The sequence below is a fragment of the Panthera onca genome, chromosome B2 (assembly GCF_046562875.1).
Source record: "Panthera onca isolate mPanOnc1 chromosome B2, mPanOnc1 haplotype 2, whole genome shotgun sequence".
Lineage (NCBI taxonomy): Eukaryota > Metazoa > Chordata > Mammalia > Carnivora > Felidae > Panthera > Panthera onca.
This window is the reverse complement of record NC_138343.1, coordinates 37,618,554-37,645,552: the sequence shown is the minus strand read 5'-3', so window position 1 is coordinate 37,645,552 and position 26,999 is coordinate 37,618,554. Positions and strand designations below refer to the sequence as shown.

At 45.8% G+C, this 26,999-nt stretch overlaps 1 protein-coding gene across 6 annotated transcripts in view; it reads left to right on the top strand.

Moving 5' to 3' along the window:
• The window catches only part of KIF6 (kinesin family member 6), a 386,396-nt gene that overhangs the window by 277,375 nt on the left and 82,022 nt on the right, over positions 1 to 26,999 (top strand). For all 6 annotated transcript variants that reach the window (XR_009604951.3, XM_060615407.3, XM_060615405.3 and 3 more), the window contains 2 exons: positions 11,092 to 11,200; positions 20,912 to 20,967. Coding sequence is in view for 5 of the 6 variants with exons in the window: in XM_060615407.3 (XP_060471390.2) it covers positions 11,092 to 11,200; positions 20,912 to 20,967 (165 nt within the window). In the remaining variant the exon portion in view is untranslated. The remainder of the gene's footprint in view (positions 1 to 11,091; positions 11,201 to 20,911; positions 20,968 to 26,999) is intronic.

Sequence of the window (26,999 nt, the reverse complement as noted above, 5' to 3'; positions counted from 1 at the left end):
TCATTATTACTTATGATGACAATAATAACTCAGTTTTACACTTTTACTTTTTGTAGTATATGCCATATTTATTCATTCATTCCATCAGAAACTTTTAAATAAATGATTCATAGCTGCCATGTTCAGCTTTATTATTGTAAAATATATACATAAAACTGAATTAGAGATGCATGTACAGTTTAACGAATAATGCTTTTAAGAAAAAAACAAGTTAACTAGAGATACCTCATCCTTGCTCATTCATTCAGTTGACAAAGCTTGTTTGGAGTATATACTACATTTGGCACTGAGCTTGAAGCTGGGGCTGCAAATGCATAAGGCAGAGTCACATGCCTTTTGGAACTCATGGCCTGAGGGATGGAGGAGGCGTGTGGATGAAGTAGTCATGCAAATAGCTCCCTGCAAAGGCATTCAGCAGTTCCAAAATGGAGACACACATAAGTGCCACCATCTCTTAGTAACCCTTCACAGTAACAGTAAGAGACAGGAGTTCTTACTAGCTTCATTTGATAGATGAAAAGCATGAGACTCGAAGCATAGGTCATACAGCTAGTAAGTGAAACCAGCACTCAAACCCACATGTTCCTGGGTGCCTGGGTGGCTCAGTCGGCTAAGCTCTTGACTTCAGCTCAGGTCATGATCCCCCCAGTTTGTGAGTTTGAGCTCTGCATCGGGCTCAGCACTCACAGTGGGGAGCCCGCTTGGGATTCTCTCTCTCTCTCTGTCTGTCTCTCTCTCTCTCTCTCTGCCACTCCCTCACTAATGCTCACTCTCTCCATCTGTCAGAAGTAAATAAACTTAAAAAAAAAAAACCACATCTTCCTACTTTAAATGTTATTGCCTTTCTCCAACCACAGCACAAGAGTAGTAGAAGAATAGCCCAGTGTTCCCCTCTAAAGCAGATATTCTCCAATCATTTGAGGGAGGGGGAATTGCCTGACAAGCCTGTGAAAAACTCAAGGCACCTCTGCCCAGGGATGCAGGGGACGAGTTAAGGGTGTGACATCAAGACCCAGAGGTCACTTGGGCCCCAATTCCCACTGCAGTCAAAGGAAGCCCTAAGATCCTCCCAATCTCCATTCCAGTCCCTGAACACCGTGGGCCCCTCCCCACACCATGGCTTTCCTCTCTGTTCCCTATGCAGGGAGCAACACCAGCCTCCATTTCTCCAGCCCCTGCTCCTCAGTTTCTTTAAAACCGCCTTAGGAGGAATGTTTCTTGAAAAGCTCTCAGCAATCTGACCACACCCCTTCTTTCGCTTTCTTGCAACCATCTACACCATCTGCACCATATTACCACCAACACACTGTCTATGAGTATTCACCTGCTTTATAAAGTAAGCTTTGACCTTCCCATACCCCCCCCCAGTGCTTTCTATCATAAGGTCAAGAATAATAATTTTTTCATTCATCTGTAACAGTCACCAATAGAAGAGGGTTGTCAATAGAGCAGATACTCAGTACTTGTTGACAGATGGTCTACTTCTCCAGTTGACTCACTGCCTAAGTGGATAAACAAATGTTACATTTAAACAATGAAATTCTTTCCAGAGAAAAAGCAGTCAGGATATAGAGGGGTCAAAGGGAAAATAATGGCCTCTTGGATCCTTTTCACCTCTTTCTCCTGGCTATTGCTCATTTAGGGATGGGAGATTATTCTCTGCCAAAGTATACACTCTTAGAACCTGGACCCTGCCCCTTATCTCTAGAGTATCCCCCTGCTTCAGTCCAACACCGCCATTTTAAGTGCATAAACTCTTGGATTGTGGAGTCTCTTCAGGGTACAAGCTCCATGTAGATTAGGTAAAAATAAGTACTTAACTGGACCTGACCTAGTTGGCTAACTAATAAAGTCCTCCTGACAGAGAACCGAGGCTCCCCTACAACCCTCCCTTTACCTCTGATCCTTACCCAGCCCCTGGGATTCTGGGTAAAGCAGCTCCTCCCGGCCATCTGGTGCCTGCCCCAGCTTCCCATTCATGAACATCTCCAGCTCTTCTGAGCTGCCATGTGCATTCATGGTTTTCAGTGCACATCCCAAGTCATGAGTCTCCCCAACTGCCTTTTTCTCTTGACCTCCTGAGCCCATAGGTCTGACATCAGTGGTTTGCTGGTATTCATGAGATCATTTCCACTTGGCAAATGATTTTCACTTAGCAACACAGCATGCAGAAGGAGGTTTCTGGAGTGGGACAAACCTGGGATCAAGTTATGGCTTTGCCATTTTGCTACCTGTTGTCTTGGGGTCACTTTTAACCACTTTCAATTACCTTACCCATAGAATGGGCCCAATACTACCTAGTTGACAGGGTCACTGTGAGAATCAAGAGAGACAACCGATGTAATCCCTCCAGCACATACAAAGTTCTCAATAAGCATTAGCTTCCTTCCTCCACCATCACCACCAATGGCAGTGTTGTGAAGATTAGTTAATATCTGTGAGTTCATATTTATGAAGCATTAAAAGTGCCTATCACATAGAAGACACACAAAAAATAATTTTTCCCTTCTTTTTTTGCCCCCAAGGAATGAATATGAGCATATCCAAACTTCATTTCACTTTTTGCTTATTTCCAAGCCAGAGAAACAGAATCTTATTTAAATATACATGCATCTCATGGAAGGTGCTACTAGGCTAGAATGGATTCTTTTTAATCCTCTTTTAAGAATATATCAAAATAAATTTGAGACGACAGTAGAATCCATTTCTAATTTAGGCACAGATAGAAAACCTGCCTCATTTTTCAGACATAGGGCATGTGAGCAGTGCTCTAGCCATTGCCCCCAAATCACAGACTGACATGAGAACTGAACTCATCAGGGTGGAAGCCAGTCAATAGGACCCTGTTAACCGTGGCCTTTGGAAATGGTCAGGACACCTCAAACTCAGGGAATCCTGTGTTTTTCAAATTCTGCAGAATTTGGAGCCTCTTATTAAGCTGAAGAGGAATGCTACCTTTCTGTTCAGTGGTCCTCTCAGTCAACTGCCCTTTAACTCAAAGGGCTAGAGCACACATGTCCTTCTACCCAGATTTCCAGTGTTGGCCCAAATATTGGGCATGGAATTGGACACCAAGGCTGCCACATCTATGGACTGAAATCGATGGAAAAGACTCCATAGATCCTGTTTCGCCTGGCAGCAGGAGCCACAGCATGCTGTCTTATTTAATGGAAACGTTGCTGGCCTCCAGATTCCTGAGTTAACTCCAAAACACAGAAATGCCAACATGACCCAGGCTGTTCTCCAAGCTCCATGCCTGTGTCTGTCCATGAGTTTTTCTAAGCAACCCACATGGGCACTTTGTCCTGAATGAGAACACTCACAAAACAAAAACCCCAGAGAGGCTGGGTTAGGAAAATGAAGGTCTTCTGCAGATGATCTTCAGGACCGTTGTTTAAAGGCTTTATGTTCCTGCTGGAAATGGGCCACTGCCCTCAAGCAGCTGCCATTCTTTCAGAGCCTCCAAGCCTGTTCACTTGGTTGGCACACTGGGCCTTTCTGCACCCCCTCAGGCTAATGTCCAGGATGCAGCTGAAGCAGGGGGGTGAATCAGACATGGTTACCAAGACGAAAGAGAAACACAACCGGCCTCGAACACTGCCCCTTAATTCCACCCAGCCCACATGGTCTGCACTTCTGGGCCGGTGAGGATTGCTGGTGGGATGTGTGATTTCTGGCACCAGGAGTCAGGAACCCATTTGATTTATTTAGATGTGGTGCCACTATTGGGTGGGTCTCCTAAGGTTTCCGTGGCTTTCCACTTCAGATTTTCCCTTTACTCCACTCCCTAGAGCCCCTGCCAAGCCTACCATGCTTCAGCCTGGTCCAAGCCAGCCCTAAGAATCTACTAATTAAAGGTTCTCCTTTGACAGCTTTCATGTGGCAATTTAGGAAACTCCAAGGCAAGTCCTCATCTGAGGACTTTAGCCCAGGTGGTATCTTCTGGTTTGAACATAGGCCTTTAACCCCAAGGCCTTGGGCACCAACTCATTTCAGAAGTGTCAGTCAAAAGCGGGAAGTAGGTTGGGCAAGTGTCCTTGGTCACCCCAAAAGATCTACTCTTGGTCTTCACATCTGCAGTCACTTTGGCCGTGGCTAAGTGGTTTCGTCTTCCCCTCATCCTCAGATTCCATACCCTGCTGTACCCGCCCAGCAACCCCTCAAATTGTAGCTGAGCTGCTCCTGACCCTTAATGTAAACAGAGCCATGGCACATGGAACTGCTTGCTGTGGTGACCTCCATCACCCAGGCAGTGGGGAAACATGGACAGCAGGCTTCTTGGCATCTGTTCCCAGACAGCCACTCTCAGTGATTCTGGCACTTGAGGGCATGACATGGCTCCCTGGGGAAAGTTACCTGCATGTCCACTCCTAAGGTGGTAGAACTGGGCTGTTACTTTTACCTGGAAGCATAGGAAGGATGAAAGTAACAGCAGTTGTCATTTGATTGGGTAATCATCCGAGAGCCACCTGTTATAGGAGATGAGTGACTTCGGCTGTCTGACAATGTCTTCAGTGAGGGTGAGGAAGGAAGGTGGTTCCCACTTCCCCCACGCAGGAGCTACATATGCTCCATCTTCCACATAACTTCCAGAAACCTCTTCCTTCCTAAATGACAGTGTCTTCCCCACAATGACAGGGAGGAAGGTAAAGGCAATATCTCAAATGCCCCTTCTAATCTTTCTGGGAGATTCTGGGAGATGATGGTCCATTTCTCTTTATAAAGATCTTCTAGCACCTCCCCATCTCATGAATTTATTCAGTCCAGTATCAGTGGGCCCTTTGCTTTTCATTCTAGAAGCTGCTGACTTGTCTCTTCACCCCAGAGTTTCTGGCTGTAGCCACCATTTCCTTTCAATGGCCCTTGGGACATCCTTGTTCCAGGCACCATTCCCAAGAGGGCTGGACCACTGACCTTTCCTTCATTTCCCTCCTGACCTTTATGTTTCATGCTGCCTTGATAGATTATCCCTTTTTCTCATCAAAATTCTTCATCTCTCTCCCTCATACTGGTCCATTCATTCTAACTTCTCTACACACCAAAGGATGGAATTCTCTTCTATTTATATGGGGATGTTTTTGTGTATTTCACCTCCATCAACATTTACTGAGAAATTTCAATGCGTATAGAACCTTAGATCAGATATTCTACAAAACCACACTGTATCCCTGCCTGTTGCTTCTCATTACTAGATGCATTCCCATGTTCTACATATTGTAGGCATTCATCATATCACTATCTTAAAGCCAGGTCCCTCACCTTCTGTTTCGAAAGCTTCCTCTCCCAAGCCACAGATTGTGTAATTATCCCCCACATCCAGCTTCCACCTTGTCTCAGCCTTGAATGTCCCCCACCCAGCTCTGAGCCTTCTTTTGCTTTCAGTCCCAAACACTGTGATCTAAGCCCCCTTCCCCTCAGAATCCACCCCATTGCTCACTTTTCCTCATTCCCTGGTGGTTCTTCTTTTCTCCCCTTCCTTCTTCAGTCAGAGGGAACTGAGGCATCCCAGGAATAGGTGTCTTTCCAAAGGAAAATATATTTTTGGCTCTGACCAGGAAATCATTTTTCAGCATGAATAACACAACTCTCCATCATTTTACTTTTGTCCATTTTTAAGCAATAGCTTAAGCAGCAGTAGGTTGTTTGGGGCAGCCAGGAAAATGAGCTCTGGCCCATGTGCTCCAGACTAAAGGAAATCAGACAGCAGGCCCAAAGGCAGTAGCATAAACTCTCCACTTCCGATGTTTTTCCTTTCCATTTGGTTTCCATGGGACCCTGTGTTGGGGGCGGGGAGGGCTTCCAAAAGTACGGATGTATAACCTTTAGCAAAATAAGGAGCCAGGTTTCAGGATGGCAAAAGAGAGAATATTAAGAAATGGGTGAGGGACCAGTACCTAAGCATTTTGTATGCCTAACATTTTCAGAAGCCCCACTCCAAGGCTAATTTTGAGAGTGCCTTATTGTCTGCCATTTCTACCTAAGTGCTGTTCATAATAAGTATCAAAACCCACAAGAGGTTGTACCTTTAGGGTTTGGAAGTGTTTCCCATCCCACTCACACCCTGGAATTGTAATGTCGTGTTTTGGGGACTGAGACTGAGAAACTCCTCTTCTTTAGGGTTGTGTTTTTTTTTTTTTTTTTGTCTGTTTGTTTGTTGGTTTTGCTTTGTTTTGTTTGAAATTTTATACTGCCCCATAATGTTTTATTTGCTCTCCTCGGGGTCTGAAGCAGTCCTGTGACTCAGCAAGCCAGCAGGCTTCTCTGAGTCATCCCTATTTTCTGGGATTCGACACAGGGACCTATGATTGAAATTTGCTAAAAGAAACAACTAAGAGCTAGACATGGTCACGGCAAATGGAAACTTGTAAGGTCCAAAGCTTCAATGAGCAGCTGAGTCTGACAGACTAAACAAAGCTGGGGAGAAGGCACAATTTATCTTTTGCCATCACGCCTTCCTTTTCAAGCTCATATTTCCCCCATTTTGGCACCAGCCTGAGACACCATCTTATGTCTCATCTTTGCAGGACCTGTTAGCTAATTGTCAACAAGTCATGGAGTTTTTCTTTGCTAGCCCTAAAATGGGGATGCCTTCAAGAGTATTTACATTTTTATTAAAACTTCTTGGAGTTGGAATCTCTAAGGGTGGGCTGTGAAGCATAGTGACATGTAGTGGGAGAAGGTGGTGTTGAATTTCTTTTTTTTATAATTTTTTTTAATGTTTATTTATTTTTGAGACAGAGAAAGACAGAGTGTGAGCAGGGGAGGGGCAGAGAGAGAGGGAGACACAGAATCCAAAGCAGCTCCAGGGTCCGAGCTGCATAGAGCCTGATGTGGGGCTCGAACCTGAAACCACAAGATTGTGACCTGAGCTGAAGTCGGACACTTAACCGATTGAGCCACCCAGGCGCCCCAGTGGTGTTGAATTTCTAAAATCACACCGTAGAGGGGATATACCCACCCAGAAGAATGGTGGTGGAGGGAGGAAGAGCAGTGAATGCACTTCCCCCATCATATCACAATATGCTATACCAGAAGGAAGAACATTAAGCATCTAAAACATTCATCCATCCATCCATCCATCCATCCATCCATCCATCTATCCATCCATCCATTCATTCAAAAGAACTGGAGTTCAGCCTACATGCCAGGTACCACCCAGGTGCTAGGAATACTGCAGAAAACAAAACTGCCTAAAACCCCTTGCCCCACAAAGTGCACAAATTCTAGAAATAATAATAGAACATATGAAGTAGGGACACCTGGGTGGCTCAGTCAGTTAAGCGTCCAACTCTTGATTTCAGCTCAGGTCATGATCTCATCATTCATAGGTTCGAGCCCCACGTCAGATTCTGTGCTGACAGCAAGGAGCCTGCCTGGGATTCATTCTCTCTCCCTCTCTCTCTCTGCCCCTCTCCTGGTCTCAGTCTCTCTCTCTCTCTCTGTCTCCCTCAAACAAAATAAAATAAAATAAATACATAAACATTAAAAAAATAACATATGAAGTAAACTATGTAAATAGTAAAACAAAATTCATGATTCTCTTTTTTCAGTGATACTGTAAAGAAAATTCCAAGTTTTGGACAAGAGAAAACACTAATGACAGTATAATCTCATAAGCAGACCTACTCCTACCAGCTCATTTTGAGACCCAGCCCCCACCTCCTCCCTCAGATAGACTTCCCCTGGAAAAACTGATCTAAGAGCAGAATTGACTCTCTCTAAAAGCTGGACCATCCTTACCCCTTTACAACCATTTCTTTAACCAAGCCTCGGTTTCCTCATCTATAAAATGATATTTGACCAGGGATCCTGGAGAAGGTTAACTAAAACAATATGGAAGGAAGCACTTGATGCAGTGGTTAGCATAAAGCATGTAGGAAACTCATTTTATTCTCCCAAAGGTCATTCATTCCTGTTGGGTGGCAGAACCATGCATATCAATGAAGTTGCCCTTTTAATGCACCCTCCTCCTCTGCCCCCTCCACCTGGGATCTTCTGCCCCCTCTTTCCCACCTGGCAGATGCTGCCGGTCCCTCAGAATCCCTCCGAGTCTCCCTGATGGAGCTGACCCTCTTTGCTGTTTTCCAGCGCCGGGCACATGTCTCTCTCGTGGCAGGCAGCAGCTTCCGCTGTGGTTGTTCTTGTTCCTTTCCCCTTCACGAGGCTTTGAATTCTTTAAGGGAAAAGATCAAAGCTTTAACCGTCTTGCCCAAGTGTGTATCTCGTACACAACCACAGTGTGTGGTACGTGTGTCACGTACCTACCACAGTGCCTTAGATAAAGAAATGCTGGTGGAGAGAATAAATAAATGGATTATTATCTCATTAGCTTGTAGTCACCCTGGTGCTCCAACTGCCTTCACTCTTTCTTACGCGTACATTGTGCACTTCAGGGCCAGATCCTGCCATCTGGGAAAGCTGTTCTCTAAATCCTGAGAGGGGACACGAGGTGGAGACAAGTCTTCGGTAGGCGTCCAGGCCTCACGCTGCCTCTCTGCCTTCAGACCACAGGCATCCTCTGCCACAGCACCCTGGCCTCTCCCTGAGCGGACATTTAGGCATTTAGGATGCTAGCTGCCAGAATGATAGCCATCCCGTGAATGTCCACTCACCTGAGCTCACCGCCAGCAGAGAACTCCAGTTCCGGAATACTTTCTCCGTTGTAGCAGGGGCAGGGGTGGGGGAGTCTGATAGCGCATTCCTGACCATAAGCCCACGACCCTGCAGGACCCCAAGCACCTCTTAAATCACCAAAAGATTGAAGTTCTTCCAGGGTAACTTTGTCGTAATGTGTACATCACCTGAATTTTAAGTCTTTGGAAACTGGTGACTCATATATACCCTGAGACGACGTTGGCCCCAAATTTTTTAGCAAGACTTTTGAGATGCTCTGTAAAGTAATGGCAAGCAACCTACCTGGGCTTATCTCCTCTTGAGCTCCGTGTCCTTTCTGCTCCCACCACCCAGGCCCCGGCATATCTCTTGGAGGATGCAGTGGGGTTTGCACGTGGTTCTAAGTTCATCCAGGACCTACTGCTGTAACAGTTCTATGAGCACTGCAAAACCTCAGCATGGTCAACCCACCCAGCTGTCAAGTTGGACTGTCAGCTCCAAAAGAAGGCAGAGCCGGGAGAGAAGAGGCCATGAACCCATCTCTTTCACTGCAGCTTTTCGAACAACCCTCCGCCCCATGCTCCCCCCCTGCTACTGCCAGTTGGTGGAAGCCTTCTCATCACCTCCTCTGTGGGAGGCAATTTGGGGGATCCCGTAGGCAGGCTCCCATGTGGTCTCCACAGGGCTTTCCTCCTCCGCAACCCCATTCCAGAGAGACTCACTCCCTCTCCTCTCCGTTCCCGTTTAATTTGCAGTGAAAAGCATACACTGCCAGAACTGGCACAGACCAGGGGCCGGGGAGAGGTATGGCGTGAGTCCCTTGGCTCCTGGTGGGCTCCACTGGATAAAAAGTGCCCTCCAGTTAATGTCTCTCATGCATCGAGGGCTCCTCTCTCCGAGTCTCCCACAAACCCATTCCCAGGCCCACTCGATTCTGGAGTGTGCAGGGCAGATGTGGAGACAAAACTGAGACATGCCCATTTGCTTCTGATTGGAAAAGGGTGGGGTGTCTTGTGTGCCTCACCATTCAGACATTCTTCACGGTGCTATTTTTATCAACAGTAATCATTAAATTGGTGTCAGATGGGCTGGTCCCGTTCCTCACCCCGAGGCTGGGTGATGAGACTCAGCAGGGTTTTTCCAGGCAAGAGGAGATGTGGTATGTGGCCCATATGAATGCATCTCCAGAACCGGGGGCCTCATCGCGAACCCCTCTCACCCTGGAGCATGTTCATGTGGCAATTAGAACAAGGCTCATTGTCACTCCTGGCTCATTCCTGACCTGATTCACTTAACAGAAATATGATGAGCACCTTCTAAATGCCAGACATTGAACAAGGCACTGGGGATCTGCAAAAATGTAATCTGTACCTCCTAGAAATGTGCATGTCCCCAGAAAGGATTGTCATGTAAAGTGACAACTTCTACTGGGCTGTGCGTGTCACAGCTACATTGATAGGTAGATAGTGGAAAGAGGATTCTTGCTGCCTGGGCCTCAGGGAAAGCTTCGTGGGATTGGTAACACTCAGCCAGGCTTTCAAGGGTACATAGAATTAACCAGATGAAAACATGGGGAACAGGAACCAATGTTTTTAAAAGAGGCATCAAACAAACAAACAAACAAACAAACAAAAAACCTCCGTAGATTCATCCCAAATCCAGCTGTGAATTCAGCTGTCACCCAGGGAGTCCCAGGCACATACCTGCACTGCCTCTTGCTCTGGGAGGCTAGGAGGAAGAGGGCTGCAATGCAAGAATGTCACCTGCTCACTCCAAGGTCCCTGGCCATTCTGACTCTGGCTTTCAGAATCTGGCCCCCGAGCAGGGCCTAACAGTGAAGGGCTGGCCCATAGTGGTGATGGTGACACAGGATGCAGGAGTTAGATATGGGCTAGGGGCCTCCATCACCGTCTATTCCTGGATCTTGCAATGGAGAACCTCACCTCTGAGTAAGAGCTGAGGCCCCTCTCTAGGGGCTTCAATGATGCATCGTTATATGAACACCAAGAGCGGAATTTTCTAGATTCTATATCTTTCAGTCTGTATTGTACTTCTTTTAACTAAATGCCTGGAAATTCAACGTGAAATTTAACAGAAAACCAAAACGGGGCATAACAGGAAAACGGGGAGAAATGTGGCACTGAATGATGGCAGAAAGTGCATTCACAGATGTTCTCAGCAATCCAGGGCTTGGTGCTCTGGTTTTCATTTCCTCTGACCCGACATTCCAAACTCCACCCCCTACAAGTCACATGCATGTGCAGGCACAGCCCTGCAGGGTGCAGGGTGTCCCTGGAAGGGCCTCCTCGGTGGGTCACTGGCCAGCTGGAAGAGCCTGGGGCCACCTGTCTGGTCAGGAGCCTCTCTGCCGTGAGCCTCTTGGAGCCTGGGCTGGCTTTGTGGTCTAACTAAAGTGACAGTGAAATTAATGGGATCCTGATGCTGTGACTGAGGCCATTTCCCTGTGTCTCCAAACAGTGATGAGAGAGGAAATGTCATTAGGACGACAAGAAGCTTTTGAAATCTTCAAGAGGGACCACGCTGACAGCGTTACCATCGAAGACAACAAACAGATTTTGAAGCAGAGGTAAGGCTGGCTCAGGGAGCTGCTGGTCCCCCGAGGCTTCGCCAGGCGAGCCTCAAAGAAACTTGCTACTACTCTGTCCTCCTTAATCTGTCCAACCTAACTCTGGAAGAGAGGCAAGACATGTATTAAGTTTCACATTGAGTTGTGTCCATGACTTTCCTACGCATGAGCCTCACCATCCCTGTACTGTTGGGGTAAGTCAAGGCCAGGGTCTGTGAGTGACGGAACTAACTTTGTATACCATTCTCACATCTTACATTAATTCTCATCTGCCTGTGACTCTGTCGATATCATACTGTTCCAAAGACGAGGAGAAAAGTCTGTAGATCAAATTATAGTCTTAGAACTCTAGACCCTCCAGCAGGTCTGGGGACGGTGGGGGGAGGGAGGAAGTCCTGCACTTGATAGTCAAAGGAAGTGTACATGCACAGCAGAGGCTTCTGGTATGTTCTCTCCAGCCGGAAGCAGAGCAGGCAGCAGCATCTGCTGACATATTGTCAAGCTGGCCTCTGGACCCTTTAAAAAAAAAACTTAATGGTATATAACTTGTTTCACCTAATCTGTGAATTAGATGCATATCCTCAAACTGTAGCAAACAGAAAGACTGCCAGGTGCATGGGTCTAGAGTTCAGAAGAAGGAGTTCTAGACAGTGAACTTTTAAATTAAGTCACATGACTCTGGATCTTAGCACACAGTAAATTTTCAAAAATGATTCTTTGAATTAAAATGAGATCCAGGGGCACCTGGGTAGCTCAGTCAGTTAAGCGTCCGACTTCAGCTCAGGTCAAGATCTCATGGCTCATGGGTTTGAGCCCCACATGGGGCTCTCTGCTGACAGCTCAGAGCCTGGAGCCTGCTTCCGATTCTGTGTCTCCCTCTCTCTCTGCCCCTCCCCTATTTGTTCTCTCTCTCTCTCAAAAAAATAAACATAAATAAATAAATAAATAAAATAAAATGAAATCCAGGTTTGAGAGTTACATGCTTGTAAATGCTTCGAGGAAGCCTAAGAAGTGGCCGAGCTCAGGAAAACATGTGGAGGCATAAGGGCCTAGAGGGTAGAAGCAGCAGGAAATCTCTAAAGGGCAAGGAGGGAGAGCAGGTGGTGGGGGAGGAAGGCTGAGAAGAAGCAGATAGAGAAGCAGGGGAGAACTGGGAGAATATATTGTCCTGAAAGCCGAGAGAGGAGGCGGCTCCATGAAGCGTGTTGTGGGTGGTGTCAGCCGCGACAGAGACAGAGGCAGGGGAGGCTGGACCGAGCGCACGGAGCAAGCAGGTGACTGAAGACCACGTGTTGGAGGGCTGGGAGTGAGCAAATAGAGCACGAGCGAACACGTGTTCAAAAAGTTTGTGATAGGTAACAAACATTCGAAGGAGGATAAGGGGAGTCACCTAAGGAGAAGGGAAGTTTGTTTCAGAGTGGGAGAGAATTGGCCAACATTGTAGGCCGTGGAAGCAAACCCGTGAAGACAAAGACAGACAGACAGACAGACCAGGGGAAGAACTGACACAGCAAGCCTTCAGGGAGATGGTCTGGGGAGGGAGACATCAAAGCTCTGGGTGAGGTGAGCCCGGAGAGAAAAATGAAGCAGAACGGGGCTGACGCTGATGCATTTAGAAAGGAAGGGAGAAAATTAAATATGGCCTGTATTTGGGGCTGGAACATATCCAGTCATGTAGGATGGGCTGGTTATCCTGGTGGTCCCATCTTCCTTGTGGCCATAGAGCAAGGGAATTAATGAAACTCGCACAAAGCTTGCTTCTGAAAAGGGCTTTTCCCAGCACTAAATCAGTCCTTTTAAAATCAAGTGAAAAGTCAAGAGACCAGTCCACATGTTAAAAATGTCTGCGTCTGTTTAATGTTACTGTAATAACAATCATTAAAGGAATATTTGGCACTGGGGGGGTGTAACCCAGGATCTACCCCTTTCCCAGGATTGGAGCTTTTGTTTGCATTCATGGAGAGCATTCCATTACTAGGTATTACATGCTCGTAACTGCTTGAGACAGAGGACTAAGAGAAAATGTTTTTCTGTGAAAACGAGTAACTATAAAGCAGGGCCCCTACAGCAGACATTGAAATAGGGCCCCACAGGTGCTGATGAGGGTGACTTCCATGCCGCCCTGCAGACTGCTTCCTATAGTCACCCTGATCCCCTCCAATGCATTTGCTGCCATTCCCTCTGTTGACTGGGAGCCCCATGCGAACCATCTGCAGGAGGGCTGGCCACGTCCTAGGAATGCAGACATGCGCCGCAGGGTTTTAGTCACTCTGCTTCTAGACTTCCTCTGAGCAAGTCTCATTCTCAGGTAGCCCCCGGCAACAAGGACCCAGTGACCTGGCCTGACTGGGACTTCTCCACTTTCCACATCACGCAGCTGCCATCAGTGGTTCCGATGTTGGGAGGTCACCTTGGCAAAGTCCAGAAAGGCTTGGGACTGATTGCCCCCACGTATGAGCCTCGCGCCGGCTCAGCCTCTCTAACCCATGGCAGCGAGTTTCTGAGCCCAAATGAAGGGACTGTTGGATCCTTTCTGATCCCTCATCACCCAGAATGCGAGTTGAGCTGGAGCTGAAGGAGGAGTGGAGCAGTAGCTGTCACATACATGTCCTTGTTACTCCATAGAAAGATTTTCTTCCCCATCTTACCTAGACCCTTTGCTGTCCTCCCAGGCAATTTCTAGCATCTCTCAGCCCTAGCCCCCGGTCTGCAGGGGGCAGTTCTGCTGCCTGTCTGTGACAACAGAAACAAGACATTGGCACATTAATAGGATGTTTACCCTTTGCTGAACTAGAGCGTGCGAGCCAACTCTTAAGCTGGATTTTTGAGTGGAGGACAACTACAGTTGAAAATCACAACATTTTTCAGGCATGACTCATCCTCATAGTATATAATTATATGAAGAGAGGCTGGAGACCCCATGGTCAGCAAACACCAGCACCCAGGCATCACACAGCTGACTTTCTTTTGTGGCAGATCTTGGAGACAAACTGAATCCCTCAGTCACAGAGTTCCATTAAATAACAAAAGAAGAAATAAATGGGGAGATTAACTGCAATTGGAAACAAAGGCAATGATAATGTGAACTCAACCAAGAAAAGCGCCCCTTCACTCAGTTGGATCCTTCAGGCACAGAATAGAACCAATAGGAAAACTAGACCCAGGCTGGAGAGAAATCTCATGGCACCATCTGGAAATAACATCCATGACAAATAGGAGTTCCCTGGTTCCTATTAGACTTCAATTTTAACCTTTATTATTTTTCCATTTGTTTTTTATATTTACACCTTGTCTCCTGAGCTAGAATTATGAACCCTGAGAGCAGAGATTAGAGTCGAAGCTTCTCAGCCTTCCCACAGTTTTTAAAATGGTGCTGGCCACAAAAACAGTACTCAAAAATACTTCTTTGGCTTGAGAATGCACTTTGAAATGGACTTTGGGAAGTCTTAGCAGGTAAGCAAACTGCTCGAGAACTCCTTCCTAGAAGCAGGAGAAGCTAGACAACAGGCTTCTCTAGACTCAGGGAAGAAATAGCTCCATGAAGATGGGAAGGGACCGCCATCTTGATGGGAAACAAGATGGAATAAGAAAAAGAAATATTGTTGTTTTTTTGTTTTGTTTTGTTTTGTTTTGTTTTGTTTTGTTTTGTTAAAGCCTAAGGGAAATGAAAGGTGGATATTCATGGCAACGTACCAGAGGCAGCCAAAGTACCATGTCAGGGACAGGTCTACAGAGGAGGGAAATGGCGTAGATGCAGGCCTATTCTTCCTTTCTGGCAGGGAAGAGTGTTGGATATTCACTCTGTGAATAATCAACATATTAAGTTAATTGCCCTAGACAAGAAAACTAGGAAAGGTGTCATAGGAACCCCTTGTCCTCCAGTGACATATTTTCCACACTGACCTGAAGAAACCAGCCCAGCTGACGTGACAGACAATAGACAGTGGAGGCTCATGGAGACCGAGTGGCTTATGAACACCAGCTCCTCCCCTTAGCCCATAAGTTAAAGCAGCTACTGCCCATGGTCCCCAGCAAATTATCTGTGGTTCTGACTGCCTGGGGCAGAGCCAGGTGCCAGGCCTCCTCAGCTGCTCCCCCAGCAATGATGTATGTGTGTCTGACACACACCAAGGGCAGGATAGAATTCTCCCAGGAGCTGGTCTTGGAAGTTACATAAGATTGTACCTCATCCCCGATACTTTTCATTCCCCCTAAAGATGAGAAACTTAGCAACTGTCTTAGGTGTCCTTGACCATGGACTTGAAAGGATCCCTTCTCTGACCCTTTGATTTGCTGAGAAGATGATACCCATCATTACTGTCTGTAGTTGCTGCTTCCAATATGCAATCCCACCTTACAGTCGATCCCGCAACAGGAGGGTGCCTACACTGCCAGGCAGTGGTCCTAATTCAGTTACAAAGGACGTTTGCATGCATGTACTTTCCACATCAAGCCATCCCTGAGAGGCATCTCATCCTAATCTTGCAAACAAGAAACTTGAGATCCAGCAGGGCATTCGAGTCCTAGTCTCTGATCCCCAGCCCAGTGCTCTCCACATTGCACACAGTGCCTGTGTGTGACGTGTTGCTCACATGCTGCTCCTTGTATTTTACAGCTAGGTCTAGAGTGCTTACTAAGTACGTGCCCTGTTCTATGCTCCAGTGATAGAAGTATGTGTTAAATAGATGTGATCACTATCCTCAGGGAGCTTACAATATTGAAAAAGGGAACAAAACAAGCAAACAGGCAATTCTGATCCAGTGCACCTGTGATGACAGAAGTTCAAGGTGCTGTGGAACATGTAGGGTGACATTGTTGCAGAGTTGCATGGCCCTCAAAAGCTGTCCAGAGGAAGAGACGTCTCCAGCGAATCTGCGTGATTAGGCAGAAACTAGCCAGATGAAGAGAGACGTTCCAAGCATAGGGAGGAGCCCTGAGGTGAGCCCACGTGACACTTGATGGAACTGAGGCCATTTGGACCAGCCTAGGAAGGCAAGGGGATGTGAGAGAAGATTCTGGAGGAGTCCGCACCAACCTGAGCATGAAGAGTCTAGTTAGCGCTGTTAAGGAATTTGGATTTTGTCCTGAGATCACTGGGGAGCCCTTGAAGAGTTGTAAGCCGGACAAATAATAACAAGGTCAGGCTTGCATTTAAGAAGACTCACTCAGGCTTAAATTTGGGAAATGACCGGAAGGCAGGTAGCATGAATGCAGGGAACCACACAAGCCTGTGGAGGTAATATGGTGATGTGACCACCCCTTCTCTGAGGCAGGGAGAGTAGGAATGAAGCTGGATGGAATACTGTGGGGAATAGATGGGAATGGGTGGGACTCCGGGATTGTGTGAAGGTGCTTATAGAGGTGGCGGGGGGCAGCGCAGGGGGTCCAGGTCCCTGGCTGGGAGCCCTTGGGTGAGTGTCAGTACTTGGCAGTGAGATGAGGAAAGGTGGGAGGAAGGGGAGGGGTTTTCGTTGGGGGTGATCAGTTCCTGGAATGCATTTGTCAGGAAATAAAGCAGGCTGGGGTGTAGATATGGGAGCTGTCTGTGGGGATGACAAGAGAAGACACTGGTGTGGTGGAGTGCCCTGGGAGAAGAGGTAATGTGGGGAGAGGGTCAAGACAAAACCCTGACAATTCCCAGCATCTAAGGAACAGCTGCAGAAGAGGACAGAGAAGGAACAGCCGGGGGCTGATGGCTGACATGGAAGCCAGGAAGGAGAATGGTTTGTATGCTGCGGACAGTGTCCAGCACGGTGCCAGGCGCATGGTAGCTGCTGTGGGATTGGTGAAGGCTGGGCATCACGGGAAGCCAGGCTTGTGAATGAGCAGTCGGAGGACTGCATTCCTTCCCCTTCCAAGCCCAGGCCTTGCCCCGAGGTAGAGATTTTTCTACACAGCAAATAGAACAGCCTGCCAGCCTCCACACTGGAATGGCCCCCAGCGACGCTGCCCTTGCACAATGGACCGTGCAGCCAGCGACTCCTGGATAGGAATGCCTCCAGCCAGGAGGAGGAGACCCTCAGGGGCTCACAGGTTGAGTCACCGAGCCTTCTCCCTGGCCCTGCCCAAGGCGCAGCCTCCCTGACATAGGCCAGGCCTCCTCTCCAGTGAGCAGGAGCTTAGGATGTTGTCCAGAGGTGCAGCGTGCCCTGGGGAAGGTCACCACAGCTCCAGCCGCCTTGGACACAGGCTGGTTCCCTGAGCCACATCATTAATGGGAATGTGCCTCTTTGGGGTCAGGAGGGAGTCGGGAGCTCCTTTTCCTGCTGATCAGCATTTAGTCTGGGGCCAGAGGAAAGGGAGGCAGTGGGGCTGTGGGAGGCTTGGGCTGAGAAGGTGTGGAGATGCGGGTGGGCAAGGAAGAACTTGGCAGAAATGGGGTGTCACCTTTCTCATCTCTCTTGCCTCTCGTGTACTCCCCCCACCCCCGCTTCTTCTCAGGGTTGGGCTTTCTTAGTCAAGAGTTTGTCTTGACAACTGGAGATCAGGAACACATGTGGGTGGGTGGGGTGGCCTGGAGCAGTGACAACTGCAGAGTGGAAGGAAAATGGCCTCATGCAGACAGGACAGCCCTCAGCCCACACCTCTTCAGTGGGAAAGTCCTTATTAGCTCTGCGCTGGGCTGCAGGGGAGAGACTGGAACAGCTCGTGGCTTCCCCCACAGTGTCTGCCAAGCCCTGGCACAGGGCCGCTCTTTGGAGTGGGTTGACCACAGCACGAAGCAGCCCCCCCCATGCCCTCCTGGACAAATGTGGGCACTGTTGAGGCCAGGGGGCTCCATCCCAGGCCCTTCAGGGCTCCTCTGAACAGCTGCTGTGGAGATTGCCTGTTTGCCTGGATATCTTCCCCTTTTTCTACTCCCATTTCCTCCAGAACTGACATGGATTTCATCAGCTTCCCAGCCCTCCTCTCGCATCTTCCTTATTCTCGATACTCTTCTAAATGGGTGAGTGAACTCTGGAACAGGCACTAAGAGGAATCACTCACTGAGCAGTGAAGGATTATCAAACCCTGTGGAATCCTAGGAGCTGGGGATGGACACAGCCAACAGTCAAACAATTATAGGCCCTCCACTTGGCAGAATTTGAAGGATGAAAATAGCCTTCCTCTTCTGAGCAGCCTGGACCACACCTCAGATTCTGTCTGCCCAGTGGGCACAGGCCAGTGCAAGCCTACAGGGCCCAGCACGGTGACTTCTATGAATGTTTGCTGACCCGAACTCCATCTGAATGGCATCAAAAGGGACTGCACTTCTCTCCAGAAGGTGACAGGCCCTAGCTGAAAAGAGCACATGCATAATCTATGATGAGCCTAAACACCATAACGAGGGAGCTGGGGCGGAGTCCCAAGAAACCTAACATTGAGAGACAATTTAGTTCCCTTCCATGGAAACTTCCTGTCTGCAGTCACAGGCCAAGCAGCCAGACTTGGAAAATAGCAGTGACATAATTCATACTTTTCCATCAAGCACAGAGCCGCCGTGGCACTCTAGCCTCTGCTTGCATTGTTCCCCGCCTTGAATGTCCTCTTCTTCCCACTTCCTCTAACAAAATCCTATGCAACCAACAATAGCCAAATTATGGAAAGAGCCTAAATGTCCATCAACTGATGAATGGATAAAGAAATTGTGGTTTATATACACAATGGAATACTACGTGGCAATGAGAAAAAATGAAATATGGCCTTTTGTAGCAACATGGATGGAACTGGAGAGTGTGATGCTAAGTGAAATAAGCCATACAGAGAAAGACAGATACCATATGGTTTCACTCTTATGTGGATCCTGAGAAACATAACAGAAACCCATGGGGGAGGGGAAGGAAAAAAAAAAAAAAAAGAGGTTAGAGTGGGAGAGAGCCAAAGCATAAGAGACTGTTAAAAACTGAGAACAAACTGAGGGTTGATGGGGGGTGGGAGGGAGGGCAGGGTGGGAGGGAGGGCAGGGTGGGTGATGGGTATTGAGGAGGGCACCTTTTGGGATGAGCACTGGGTGTTGTATGGAAACCAATTTGACAGTAAATTTCATATATTAAAAAAAAAAAAAAATCCTATGCAACCAAATATTTACACACAAAATAACATGATATCTGGGATTTCCTAGGATCCAGGAAGACTTGCGGGGTGAGGAGAGAATGAGGAGAGAGGAGATAGTTAAAATCAAGTTGACCCAGTGTTGACAATTAATGTAGCATGATGGTGGGTAGCATCTATAAAAGCCAGGTCAATCCTACCTTGTACATTAAGCTTTCCTGACTACTCTCCACTCATAGACAGGCCCCGCCACTGGCTTGGCCAGTGTCATCCACAATAGCATAATGATTTACTGTAGCCACATATTGCAGATTTGTTTCGTAGACTTTCCGTTGCCCCCCTAAATTTCATTGCAGAAAGGAAAAGAAGGGAAAGACTGACATTTCTTAAGGGTCCACCATGGGGGACCAGCCTGCATATTTCTCACATAGGCCAGCCATGTCCTATACCACTTCCCCAGCACAAAGTCGGGCTCTCAGTAGCATCTCATGCATATTTGTTGGAAAATATGTAGGAACCATTAAGTAAAACATCACAACCACCTGGTAGACTAGTAGACAGCCATCAAAGATAATGGACAAGTTTCTAATATCAGGAGGAAGGACTTATACTGCTAAGTGAAAAATAACCAAAGCACAAAATCATATACATGGTATGATCTTAACTATATCAAAACTGAGTATAAAAAAGACTGGGTGGAGGGGCACGTGTTGGTTCAATCGGCTGGGCATCCAACTTCGGCTCAGGTCATGAACTCATGGTTCTTGAGTTTGAACCCTACATCAGGCGTTGTGCTGACAGCTCAGATCCTGGAGCCTGCTTCAGATTCTCTGTCTCCCTCTCTCTCTCTGCCCCTAACCGTCTCTCTCTCTCTCTCTCTCTCTCTCTCAAAAATAAATAAACATTAAAAAATATTTTTTTTAACTGGCTGGAGCTCAAAATGTGCTAATTTCTGGGTAGGGGCTATTAGGGATTTTTTTCTTCTTTTCATATTTTCAAAAGCTGATTAAACATCACATATAACAGGAGTCAGAAACCTTTCTCTGTAAAGGACCAGCTAGTAAATATTTTTAGCTTTGCAGGCTGTACAGTCTTTGTCACATCTACTCAACTCTGCCAATGCAACATGAAGTCATCCATAGACAATATATAAATGAATGCTGGTGGCTGTGTTCCAGTACAACTTTATTTACAGAAATAGGCGGTAGGCTGGATGTGTCTCGTGATCAGCTATAGTTTTGCCAGCCTCTGATCTATTACTTTACACTCAGAAAAAAAAAATGTAATTTAAGTTATAGTAAGTATGCATTCTCGACTACAACTATAGGATCTTGGTACTATGATTAATAGAACACAGCAGCATACAAAAGTCTTACAGCCATGCTTTATTCTGGTTCCCTTGCATCATAAAACACTCAAAATTGCAAGTCATAAATTACAGAATATGAAAATGAAAATTCCATGGTGGATAGAGAAGTAAAAATTCATGATACCAGTAATTAATATGAATTTTATCTCTATTTTTAATGCTAATATATATCATTTATTTAAATTCTATTTTATATCTTTCCATAACATTTTAAATTATTTTAGAGAGTTCTTGGGAATCTATTATTTTTAAAGCATAATTTGAAATGAACAGAAAAAGTTAAATTCTTTTTTTTTTTTTGTCCTCTCCAGATTTTCTGAAGCAAAGGCCCTGGGAGAAAGTATAAATGAAACAAGAAGTAAAATTGGTAAGCAGATGATATTGTGTAAGCCTCTTTCACAGACCATTTTCCTGGTGAAAATCAGGTCATGATGTGCCTCCAAATAACCATGAAGCTTAGCTTCAAGAGACCCCTGCCAAGGAAGCCGCTCTGAAAGTGCCTTTCCTTGGAAGTTTGTCATCTCTCCTACCATCCATCAGGAAAAGTGTTTTCTTTCATCTTGAACTTGAATGTTTCATCCTCATGCAGGCCTGAGCTCTAGCATCCCAATGAGAAAGTTTTGCTTTTCCTTAGTGTTCCTTAACAATAGCTCAACTAGTCATAATGGCAAGATTACAGTAATGTTTTGTATTTTCAAGTGCTGTGAAACACTTTTACACCCCTTGCCCCAAGCTTAGACTTAGTGTTTTTGGCACAGGTGTGCATTTTTCGGCACCATTCAGTAAGCCAGTAGGAAGAGGAGAAGGAAAATGAGTCTCTGTGCCTTCCCAGGGCACAAGCAGCCCAGCAGGGCTCCCCACTTAGGTGAGAATTCCTGGAAAGATGAGGTTATGGCAGGAGGCAAACTCAATAAAAGTGTGCCCTGTATTTTTATCAAAATGATAGGAAAATATTTCCTTCATCCCAAGCTAGAAGATACCCAGGGACCCATCTCCTTGGCTGAGACAGCTTTGGAGAGGGACCCCTTGTGCCTTTGCCTCCTGCTTGAGAAAGCAGAAGTTACCTCCCTGATCACAGCTGACTTACTGCATCTCTCTTGTCTCCACCTCCCTTCCCCCATAAGTGAGGACAGAAGCTGCCGTGAGTGTCCCCTTTGGCTTTTCCTACAGAATATGGAAAATTACAATGGCCTTGGGCACTCAGTCACCAAACAGGAGGCTTATGTTCTCCTCTGCAACCTGAGGCAGCCAGGCCCTGAGCCATGCCCAGCACCATGCAGAAAATCTCTAGAGTCTCAGGAGTTCTCAACCTAAGTTCTAGGAACTAGGATGGGGGAGGGAGATGAGGCGGAATGAGCCTTTGCTTTCACCAAACTCTAACTGCAATTTAGGTATACCTTCAGTGACAGTGATGTCGTAGGCAGCCAAGCCCAGTAGGACCAGCAACACCTACTACCAGTAAAATTGCAATGTGGCAGATATCATAAAATATCTTTTATGCTCATCAGTACTTCAAAATTATGGTAGTTATTAGACTCACCATTAGATCTTTTAATTCCATGCATTTATATAAAAGCATATCATATTGATATTTTTGTATCACAAAAATTTAAAAAATTTTGATAACTATTTCAGTATAACTGATTTCTCTTAAAATCCAAAGTTTTTTATTTTATGCACCCTAAAAATTATCATTCTGAAAGAGGGTCCATAGCTTCATCAGACTGCCAGAAGGATCCCTGGCAAGAAAAAAAGGTTACACACTTCTTTCTTGACCTGGATTCCCAAATGCCTGAAACTACATGAAAAAACTGGGCATTAAGGGTACGTACATTTTTCTGGAGAAAATATCCCTAGTTTGTCTGATTCTCAGAGGGGTCAGTGGCCAAAACAATAAGGAAATTGGTTCTAGATAAGTACCCCATCAACAGGGCCAGGACTTCAAGCAAAGCAGACCCTGCTGGGGCACAGCCTGGTCCCAGAAGCAGGGCTGTGCTGGCCCACCCAGCTGGGTGGCCTGAAAGGAAGGGAGGGGGAGCAGGCCTCAGCATATCCAGGGCCAACTCGTCAGTCTTGTGGGACTCAAAGAACCCAGTGGTCTGTTTTCATCCCTGGAGAGATAAGAGGGAAAGACCTTTTATAAACTGCTTCTTCCCCCAAAAGTAATACAAAGTTTTGCTCTTGAAAAATATCTAACTCACTAAACCAAAGTAAAACCAAAGCGTTCATTCCAACACTAATGAAATAGACTCATGATGAAAGACACCAATGACCTACACTAATATAATTTTTCACTCTGAGTACAGGTTGTTATCACAAATAATTCTGAATTCTCCATAATTTTGGTCCAGTATCATATGTTCATGGATCCAGTTTGCCTCTCAAGAGGAGGCAAGTCAGAGGCTGCCCTATGGCTGTAATTCATCTCTCAGAGAGGATGATCTGCACACACAAAGGGTCCAGATATGCTAGCAGAAACCTTGGGCAAGTGGACCTTTGTTTTTTTCTGGATCATAACAAGCAGAGCTCATACCAATGTTGCGATTCAAGTATTCGCTGCTACCAATAAAGTGGTAGTTTAGTGGTCCTAATAAAGCCAGTGTCACTCTTACTTTACTTTATGCAAAGAGCAGACTAAGACCCATCCCCCGGCCACCCATCTTCCAAATGTGTTCTTGATCCAAGGGGGCCCCAGTGAGTAGATCACTGAGACTCAGCCTCATTACTGAACCAGCTCTCATGGTGCTTAACCCAAAAAGTAGCCCACCATGGGGTCATTACTGCATGTTCTGACAAGGTTAAGATTAAGGAAGTATAACGTGGAAATTGTACACACATTTAAATTTAAAATCTCCAAGGCAGTATTGAAGGAAACATTTCAGGATATTAATGACCTTTCTAAGTGGATTTTTCCTAGGGAGAAATTAAATCAAGTGGAGTTTTCAGTCCCCAGTGACTGGAATCTTAGACTTAGTGAATGTAAGAGTCAGGAGGTGGGAGCTTGGCACAGATGTACCATCACATGTGTGGGATGGTGACTCAGCTCCACACCCAAACTGTGCCACATCCTGCTTCTGGACCCCAGGGCAGGAATGGGATGCTGTGGAGTGCACATGGAATTGGCCTGCAGAGAGGAAATGAAAGCTGTATTTGTGAACTACAGATCGACCAGCCCACGTGTCACGATTAGGTTGTCTTCCTGGGTAATCTGGTTTTCTCTGACATTGTGATCAAGAACTACCACTCAAGTTTCATCATCAAAATTCTTGGAGGCTAGCAATTCAGGTGTAAACACATAATATCCAATTTTTACATGGCATAAGTCAACCAAAACCTCCATATTATTTCCTTTTCTTATAATAAGCCACCCCAAACTAGGTAGATACACTCTTGCCACCAAGTCCTTTTCTGTCCTTCTCTGTACACCATTTGCATCAATTCTGATGTTGAATCAGTTGAAATCAGAAATGGAAGAAATAGCCAATTTAAGATCTCCCTGAAAAAAGGTAGAGTCTTTGTTGGTGTAGGAGAGCTATCTTCACTGTATTTCCCTGTCCCATACACAAGAGCATTAGACTGCTTTTCATCACATGGGCTGTGCATTTAAACATTCACATACACCCTGCTTCCATTCATCCTATCTCTAAAAATGCTACTGAGCCCAAACTGCGGGGAAAGAATGAGACTGTGTTAGAAGCAGTGGCATCAACCAGGCCATTTCTCACTTACTAGAATTCTGGAATTCGTTCTTTTATGTCAGTGTTCTATGATTGGCAGCATTGTCTCTGGCAACAAGAAACAATTGAAGGGCTGTTCTTTGGCATAAGTCCCACTCCTAGACCAGTCTAGGAACCAGCTGCTTTGGAGGCAGGTGAAAGAATTTGACTGGCACCTCTTGGCACCTCTTCGCACCTCTTCATCCTCTACTGACCTCTCCAGGCCTAAATGAAAACTAATGTCACCGGATGCTGCACAGAAGGGTTTTCACTAGTAAGCCAATCAGTAGTCAATTCAGAAATCATAGGAAATGTAATAGAAGTAGCTATAGCGGGAGGTAAGGGGGAAAACCAAACACTAGAAAACTAACAAAACACTCTGGAAGGTTTTTCTTGTACTACAAATTCAAAGGACCCCAACCCACCATTTGAACAATACTCTTAAAAAAAACATTTCTCAGGGCACCTGAGTGGCTCAGTCAGTTAAGCACCTGACTTCAGCCCAGGTCATGATCTCACAACTTGTGGGTTCAAGCCCCAAGTCAGGCTCTGTGCTGACAGCTCAGAGCCTGGAGCCTGCTTCAGATTCTGTGTCTCCCTGTCTCTCTGCTCCTCCCCTGCTCTTTCTCTCTCTCTTTTAAGCATAAATAAACATTTAAAAAAATTTTAAACATTTGTCTTATACATTTGGGCATTGGGAAAATCATTCCTCAGATCTGGGTCTCCATCAGCAAAACAAATAGGAAGATTTTCAGTTGTGTGCATTTTCTGTGCTTTGATCTTCTCTTGAGGTTTACTTCTAGACCTATTGGTGCATGTTGGCTTCTAGTATCTTATCTGGAAGTAGGGGAAAGATGACATCCAGGTCATTCTGCTAGATTCTGAAGACCTGAATTAAGTGTATTCTTTTGTTACTCATTGACACTAGCTCCGATTAACAACCACCCCAACAACAGCTTCCACCTTTTGTTGAGCACTGACTGTGCTATGCCGAGAACATGACATATGCTATCTCCTTTAATCCTTTCAAAGAAGAGCCATTACCCATAAGGGGGGCAGGGGTATTACCATATATTGTATATTCTAGATCACAGTTTTTAGTCTTAACACCTCTGAAATCAAGATACATTTGGCCATCCCACCTGGCCTTTTTTTTCACATTTTACAAACTTCTGGAATGAAGATGAGTCTTAATATTGAGGTAGTCTAGAGTCTGTGAAATTCTAGTGAATTATCATTATTTTGTGGATTTTAGAAATTGGAGTTTCAGTGAGGTTGCCTGCTAAGTGACCAAGTTGGAATTAAATTCCATTTCTGTCCAACTTCAAAACTTTTATTTAACTTTTTAAAGTGTATTTATTTATTTATTTTAAGAAAGTGTTAGCAGGGGAGGGGCAAAGAGAGAGGGAGAGAGAGAATCCCAAACAGGTTCTGCACTGTTAGCACAGACCCTGACATGGGGCTCAAACTCATGAACTCCAAGATCATGACCTGAGCCAAAACCAAGAGTCGAATGTTAACCAACTGCATCACCCAGGCACTCCCCACTCAAAAACCTTTAAATACAGTTTCATATTTCCATAAATTCAGATTTCTCTGACTTTGAATTTTTCTTCCACATTTGAAATTTCACTCAGCTGTTACTCAGTTTTCCTGAATCTTTGGTCTTTATCCAGTGTGCCCAATGAAAGGTTCAAACAACATCCTAGCTCATGCACACACAGCCCAACAAGATTAAAAGGGTCTTTGTAACATGATTAATGATAGGTCATCTAGTACATATTGGGGCTTAGTTGCAGGGGCCAGTGGGGTGAAACCCAGCCTTGCTCTCATTTCCATATGCACCAGCCCAGGGTTATGTCTGCCCTTAGGAAGGGATGATTTTTTCTGGTTTGAAGAAAGATACGCTGTGGACTTGAAGCAGCTCTGGTAGGATTCAGTGTCCCACATGGGTTTCAACCATCATCTTCAATGGTTCGGAAAATAGAATAGCAGGATTGTATTTTCAGGCTCCGTACAATTCCAACTGAGTGGGTTTAGAGATGCTTCAGAAAACATGAGAGAATTCAAATCATTAACTTAGATGAGGTTTAGTAGGAATGGGGGTCACGAAGCACTTATGCCTAAGTACCAAAACCCGCACCAATAAGGACTATAGAAAGCCCAATTAAGGGCAGGCATAGGAGTCATCAGTGACCACAAAATAAAAACGTGTTACCATAAAGTGGAAAAATACTATATTCTCAAAGCTAAGAAATGCAGAAGCCAAGACTCACTCTGCCCAGTATTTCCATATGCACACTGCCTTTTCTGTATGAGAAGAGAGATGGTTCAGAAAAAGCAGCTAAAGTAATGACTAAAAAGTTACAGAGTAGATTTTTGGCTTTATTAAACAATTCACCTCATGTTTATTTTATAATTTTTTTAAGTTTATTTATTTATTTTGAGAGAGAGAGCTTGCGAGCAGGAGAGGGGCACAGAGAGAGGGAGAGAGAGAGATGTCTAAGCAGGCTCCGCAGAGCGCAGTGCGGGGCTCAAACTCAGGAACTGTGAGATCATGACCGGAGCCAAAATCAAGAGTCAGATGCTTAACCGACTGAACCACCCAGGTGCCCCCACCACATGTTTATTTTAAATAACAAGCTCTGTGCATTCAAGTATTCATGTGATTTTTTTAACACGC